Source organism: Aegilops tauschii, chromosome 5, assembly GCF_002575655.3.
Source record: "Aegilops tauschii subsp. strangulata cultivar AL8/78 chromosome 5, Aet v6.0, whole genome shotgun sequence".
NCBI classification, from domain to species: Eukaryota; Viridiplantae; Streptophyta; class Magnoliopsida; order Poales; family Poaceae; genus Aegilops; species Aegilops tauschii.
Window position 1 is genome coordinate 79332772 of NC_053039.3, and position 6260 is coordinate 79339031.

Sequence of the window (6260 nt, forward strand, 5' to 3'; positions counted from 1 at the left end):
TGAGTCAGGTATGTCTGTGCAGTCCGAATCTGAATTCAGAACGTGAGAGACTTGGACTCTATCTTCTCTTGGCCCAAAAGTGATGTGAGAGAACTTTTTGAACAGAACCTAAACTTCTCCTTTTGCCTTATCTTCATATGTGGATTGTACAAATATCTCATACACCTGCAATTAGACAAAACACAAAAATGTGTGAAGTATTTTTGTTCTGGATAACATAAATAGATTATTAAATAGTTTGCACTAGAAATCACCTGACAAATATGCATGTATGCAATATTTTTGGTCGTATCCAAGGTAGTCATGTCCTCATCAACGCGTTGGGCGCACGACCGACCCAAAACAAAAACAGGACGAACACCGATCGGGCGGCCGACCCAAACAGACGAAAAACAGACAAAATGCGCGTCCGTTTGAGTCGGCGCGTTGGAGTTGCTCTTAGGCCCAAACGTCCAGCAGCCACCACTGTCTATAGAAAAAAACAGCCGAACGATCTAAAATATCAGCCGAACAGGATAAATATTTCTCTCTAGAAAAAAAAAGCTGAACAGCATAACAGAAACAAGCGCCGAGTACATCGCGCATGAGCCCGGCCCGCTACGCATTTTTTTCACCCTTCCTCTATTAAAACCTAAAAGCACCGGCCGCCAACGCCACTTCCAATCGCCACCACCACCACCGCCTCCACCCGCTCCTCCGCCTGAACCCTAGCCATGGCGTGGCGCGGCGCTGCGTCCCGCACCGTCCTCGCCGCGGTCCGCCGGCCGGCACCCTCGGCCGCGGTCGGCGGCCTCCGGGCCCCTCCTCCCTTCGCGGCCCCGCGCCGCCGGATCCCTTCCCCCTTCGCCCCCTCCCACCCCACCTCCCCGCTCGGAGCCACACGGTAAGTCAACCCCATCCATAATTAGGCATTCGCACTGCGCTGAGATGGCGATCTGATGTCCTCATGATGTTGTTGTGTGCGCGCGCGCGTGTGTGTGTGCAGGCCCCTGGCGGCCATGATGGGGTCGCCGCTGACGGCGGCGGTGGTGCTAGGACGGATGACGGCGCACCCGTCGGCCAGCGCCCGGGCCTGCTGCGAGCTCTCCCAGGGTACCCTCTTTTTCCGCCGTACTTGTCAGGATCACTAATCTAATCTAAGTTAGTGTCGTGATCCCATTTTCAAGATTTTAATCTATCTAGGTAGATGGTGAATTGTGTACTTTGTTCCTAGTGTCGACTTCTGCGTTAGTTTTTGTGAGTTGCCTAGCAATATGTTGAAGGTGGTCATTTCTCTCGGGGTCATAGATCCAACTTGTTCTCTATCTGGAAAATGGATGTTTCAGTGAGCCCAAGTTAATTGGTTCTGTAACTCTAGTAGGATTATAAAATGATCAATACTTGAAACAGCATAAACAAAAACTCCTGCACTTTCTGTACAATGGGATAATATTGCAATGGTGAAAATCGAAGCAATATAAGGGGGTTATATGCAATGCATGCTTATTTTCTACTTCTGTAATTAAGTGACACCAAAATTGATGTAAGGAGATTAAAATTGGGATTTGATAGGAAATGGGGACGATGGTTGATGTTGGAGGCTGGCCAGCATGACGGGGACTTTATCTCCTAGAATGATGTAGGTCCCCTCCTCTTCCCAGTTCTGTATTTCTTTTGCGACTAGTAATTTAACAAACTGCAAGATAGTAACTGCATTGAAAAAGTAAAAAAGAAAGAACATAGGTAACTGTTGAGTGTTGGCTTTGTAGAACCGTATTACACCATGTGTCTCAAATGTTCAAAATGTCTTCTCTTTTTTAGCCCTTTTATCTCTTCCCAGTTAGCCCTTTGTTGCTATACCCTTCTCTTCCTAATGCTAAAAGCACACATGCTTCACTGTTAGTTAGTTTCTACAAATTTGAATAACTATATTGTGCACTTCAATATTGAAACTTCAATTGATTGAGGATATGTATGGTTGGGCTTTCTTAGGGAATGGAAAAGATGGGTGATGCGGGAGAGGCAAGGGTAGAGCATAGCTAAGGTGCTGATTTTGAACATGTATTCTTTTGGTGATATTGTTTATTAATCATCATCATTTGAATGAAAGCTTGATGAGGTCTCATGGTATGGGTAGTAAAACAATTAATGTGGTCTAGTTAGTTCTCATAATCACAGATTTTAGGAATTAAAATTTGACACATTGAACACATTACAGATCATACAGTACTCCCAGTCTTTGCAAGAAATCAACTATGTAACCAAAGATGCTGTGTATGTGATGTGTGCTGATTATCGAGCTGGACCCTTTTTCTACCGGAAATGTCTAGAATGGAATTATGTAGGCTGAAATAATGTTAAATCTATGAATTCCATAGCAGCAGGGCAGTAGCATACATTTTCCATAATAATTGCTCTTCGTAGGGTTTGGTACCTTACAAATTTTGCCGTTGAAATTTTCTTTGCATTTAGCAAATTATTCAAGCTTGCTGACCATATAGTGTTATTATTTTTGCAGGTACTTGAATTTGCCATGTTGATTCACCATCCTTTTTAAAGAGGATACAAATCTTGGATTCGTCTTTTGGAAAGCTATTCTGGGGCCGTCCTTTTAGTTCTTGAGTTATTAGAAGAATGTCTCCAACAAAATAGCTTCTCTCCAAATTACTAGCCTAGACTGAAAATAATCTTCCTGTGATATGACATGGTTTATGTCATGGATTTAGCTTCTACTTTAGTAGCGAAATATCTTCGTGTTGCCTGCTAAGAGGATTTGGTGGCACATTTTATATGATTTCTTAGATTGGAAGGTATCTCTGTTCCACGAGCAACAACTGTGGTCACACCGTCATTTCAGTTTCGAGTTCAGCAATGATGCTTGAGATGTGTGTGTCTGGTTTCCAATCCTTTCTGTTTTCTGAAATGCTATGTTTCTATCTCTAAAATGTAATCTTAGTAATGTGGAAATTGCTCGTTGGTGTCACGTGTGGAGGTGGGCGCCAGCCCTGATGAACTGCACCCAGCCAGCCAACCTGAGGCTCTGGTTTTGCGGCAGCTAGGAGATAAGATCTCCTATAATATCAAGTTATCATGTTACAGATTCGCTTGGTTGTTTCTCAAGTTTTAGATTGATATGAAGACTCAGTTTGTTAGCTGGTGTTTCTCAAGTTTTAGATGGATAGTAACGTGCTATAAAGATTGAGTTTGTTAGTGGTGTGTTCCCCAAGTGATTCAGTTTGTTGGTGGTTTAGTATTTCCCAAGTGCCAGCCCGCCACAAAAATTCAGTTTGTCAGTGGCTTGTTTCGCAAGTGTTAGCCAACCATAATGGTTCAGTTAGTGCTTTGTTTCCAAGTATTAGCCGGCTTTGAAGATTCAGCAGTGGTTTGTTTCTCATGTGCTAGCCGGCTATAATTCAGTTTACTTCCTCATCCTTGTTACCCCAGCCGACAGCCATCTGAAGTACTAACGGCCGGCCGGTGCCAAGACGGGGGTCAGTGAACATTCACAATGCTCATACTTGGTTCCACTGGAACGATACCGCACTAAGAAGTTAGCTTTTAGGTTACAAACTGGTGCACTTGCATCATACAGCTGCATGGCACCGCAAGCTACTTCCATACTGCTGGTTCAGTTCTCCCCACTGAACCTCAGGCACATCAGAGAATACAGGAACTTAGCTCAGTAGAACAAACTTGTCGTCCACCTTCCGAAGGACGTGGACAGTCATCGTCGCCTTCCTCGTGCCTTTCATCAGCTCGAAGACACACACGTAGCCTTCGCGCAGCCTATTGTCACGAACAAACTTGCTCCAGCGCCGGCAGTTGAAGCCTCGGGCGACGCTCCCGTGGTAGTACCTTCAGATACCATTTCTCTTTTCTGTTTGGCCTGAGAAGCAGCATCTCATGTGATCTACCCTCGAGATGATCAGCTGCAAATTTGCTGGGGACGATCTGCAGGCATAGCATTAACTGGTTCAGTATTGGTGAGATACCACAAGTTCAGCAGCATCATGGAATTGGACTAGCAGTTCTGCTACTTAAGGGCTCAAGGCATCTACTCTTTAGATGGTTTTAACTGCAATTCTTGCATATATATAAGTAAGAAAATCACTATATATTTAGGTACCTTTTCTTAGATTATATATTCAGGAACCTAGGAAACAGAAAGACATCATCAATAAAGATGAACTACATGAAAGTTTTGCCTTAAATTCCAATCTAACAGAGAGAAGTTATATGCTGTTTCCCCATACAAAGCAAACATTTGGTTCTGGGTTCCATTATCAGCGATAATGGAACAACCATCCAGCGGTTTTCAGCAAAAACAAAACAAAAGCAGAAGTTCTATGTATGTACTTTTCATCCTAATAGCAGAAAAATTGAACTAACCAGGAAGTTTTTCGTGCGGCGAACATGAGTCTTCTGCAGGACAGCCACATACACAGGGTTGCCTAACTGAATTGATGCCAGGCCGAATATTTCCTCTCGTTCATCTTCACTCAGGCAATTCGCAAACCTTGAGTAGTAGTAGTAGTCGGATTCAGTGTGGTGGTCATCACTTTCCTCTTCTTCCTCTACCGCCTCGTTCTTGAGAAAATAGTTGTTGTTCTTTGGAGATTCAGTCTCTTTCCCTGTGGAAAATGCGCATTATGTTCACCAAAGTATTTATGTCAAAATGATCAAGTACAACACAGTCACTCTTGATTATATATGGTTTCAGGCTTATGCATTAGCTAAAAGCATCAATGCCACACAAGAGCAAGCTGTGAGGAGATGCTGCAAACTTGTATTAACTTTACTTGGTTTCTTTGAAGTGGAGGCCTTGTGAGGACACCCAACCGACTCCGACAGCGGCATGCTAGCTTCTTCGGAATCGCTCAACGTACAATGTTCTTCACCTTGTTGACCCACAATGTTTTTGAACTGTTTGTGCATGTTGGTACCCTTTTTATTGGCAAAGAAACATGAAACTTTCTCGCAGCCGCTCGCGTCAAAGATGAGTACATCAAAGGAGCCATTGCCACTACATGTGAAGAGCAGGAGGTCATTCTCCTGTAGTTCGTGAGCCTTGGCAAATTCCACCCATCCTGGCATGAAGAACAGCTCATCGGCAATCTTTTCGACACCAACGCGCCATTCCTCGCCGCTTGGTGCTTTGAGGGTGAATCCTCCATTGGCGATCTTCCAGATGAAATTATTCGCAATCTTCTCTGGTGTGCTCTGAGATGAACACAGTGAACAGGCATCTCATACAATTAGTTTGCTTCAGTGGATGATAATAATGCAACAAAAACTCCATTTAAATGACAGGAGAGGAAACTACCAATCCATGAAAGTCATCCAAAAAGTGAAAGAATGTTCTCGAAAACAGAGGTACTGTAGTGTTTATCCATATTCTTCATATACTTACAATCCGCTGCTGAAAATCTCCTGTCATGAGCTTGAAGAAGCTGATCTTGCTCACATCCTCCATGTGCTCCCAGTAGTAGTGCTCCTGCCACTCCCACACCTTCCCTTCTCATCCACCATCATCTCACCTGCCACCACCATTGCAGACATGCATGAAGCTTCGTCAGTTGCCAAGGCCCCAAATCCATGGATGCGCTGCAAGGAAAGCAGAGCATGTGCGTACATGTAGGATGCAGCTGACCTGAGGAAGGAGGAGAGGAGGAGATGAGTTCTTGGCTTCTCTGATGAGGTTGTAACTCTTCTCCTTGATGTTAACGAGAAGAGGCTGCTCGCTATGATGGGGGTGGGAGGAGTGGTTATACTAGTGGGTAACATTTGACAGGTGTTACCACCGGGAGAGGGTAAACTGGCAGACCTTGACACTGACAAGTAGGGTCATGGTTGGACACGTGTTAGTTGGGAACTAAAATTGATGCTCGGTGGACAGAACAGTGATGTGGAAAAAAAGGGAAGGAACTGAACTGAGTGAACAGACCAAGATGTGTGAACAGGCAGGCGGGTTCGGACCAATATTTTAGCGACTAGAGACAATAAGTTGCAAAGAAGTAAACATGAAACATTCACCTCTAAGAAACAATCCATGCACTCATTCACTACACAGCTCACAGCTTCTAATAGCCACATTTCTTCAGTGAACTGCCCAAAAGCCGGTACCCCATCGGCGGACCGGTTCGGACGTTCGTTTCTTCGCAAATCGAAAGTAAGAAAGGGAGGCTTTGCGGGTGCCTGGATTGCTGCCAATACGCGTTTGAAACCCTCTCTCGCGCCTTTTTCGCACGAAGCAGTTGCCGCATATTTATGCCGGTCAGCGT

The 6260-nt window shown here is 44.5% G+C and overlaps 2 protein-coding genes across 5 annotated transcripts; one reads left to right on the forward strand and one right to left on the reverse strand.

Moving 5' to 3' along the window:
• The first annotated feature begins 630 nt into the window (after window positions 1–630).
• LOC109779460 (uncharacterized) lies at window positions 631–2861 on the forward strand. 4 transcript variants are annotated; one of them, XR_012184182.1, is made up of 5 exons: window positions 631–883; window positions 986–1092; window positions 1552–1618; window positions 1972–2023; window positions 2498–2861. XR_012184182.1 is itself a non-coding variant. In XM_020338084.4 (4 exons), the coding sequence occupies exons 1-3, from the start codon at window positions 714–716 to the stop codon at window positions 1989–1991; spliced, it is 297 nt and encodes a 98-aa protein (XP_020193673.1). In that variant the 5' UTR covers window positions 631–713; the 3' UTR covers window positions 1992–2023; window positions 2498–2861. The 4 variants fall into 4 exon arrangements, 3 of the variants coding, with proteins under 3 accessions (XP_020193673.1, XP_020193672.1, XP_020193674.1); XM_020338084.4 differs by lacking the exon at window positions 1552–1618; XM_020338083.4 differs by lacking the exon at window positions 1972–2023 and having other exon boundaries at window positions 633–883.
• A 640-nt stretch (window positions 2862–3501) lies between these two features.
• Window positions 3502–5938, reverse strand: LOC109779451 (B3 domain-containing protein LOC_Os12g40090-like). Its single transcript, XM_045228389.2, has 5 exons — window positions 5630–5938; window positions 5390–5516; window positions 4779–5199; window positions 4369–4610; window positions 3502–3930 (listed from the first exon to the last, which is right to left on the reverse strand). Exons 2-5 carry the CDS (start codon window positions 5450–5452, stop codon window positions 3772–3774), a joined length of 885 nt encoding a protein of 294 aa, XP_045084324.2. The 5' UTR covers window positions 5453–5516; window positions 5630–5938; the 3' UTR covers window positions 3502–3771.
• Window positions 5939–6260: the final 322 nt, after the last annotated feature.

Excerpts from the sequence above, each read along its gene's own strand:
- LOC109779460 (XM_020338084.4), top strand. The coding sequence starts at position 714 with ATGGCGTGGCGCGGCGCTGCGTCCCGCACCGTCCTCGCCGCGGTCCGC. Across the intron at positions 884-985 it reads TCCCCGCTCGGAGCCACACG|GCCCCTGGCGGCCATGATGG; the intron begins GTAAGTCAACCC and ends GTGTGTGTGCAG. Across the intron at positions 1,093-1,971 it reads CTGCTGCGAGCTCTCCCAGG|GGAATGGAAAAGATGGGTGA; the intron begins GTACCCTCTTTT and ends GGGCTTTCTTAG.
- LOC109779451 (XM_045228389.2), bottom strand. The coding sequence starts at position 5,452 with ATGGAGGATGTGAGCAAGATCAGCTTCTTCAAGCTCATGACAGGAGAT. Across the intron at positions 4,611-4,778 it reads CTCCACTTCAAAGAAACCAA|GGAAAGAGACTGAATCTCCA; the intron begins GTAAAGTTAATA and ends CATTTTCCACAG. Across the intron at positions 3,931-4,368 it reads GCCGCACGAAAAACTTCCTG|ATCGTCCCCAGCAAATTTGC; the intron begins GTTAGTTCAATT and ends CTATGCCTGCAG.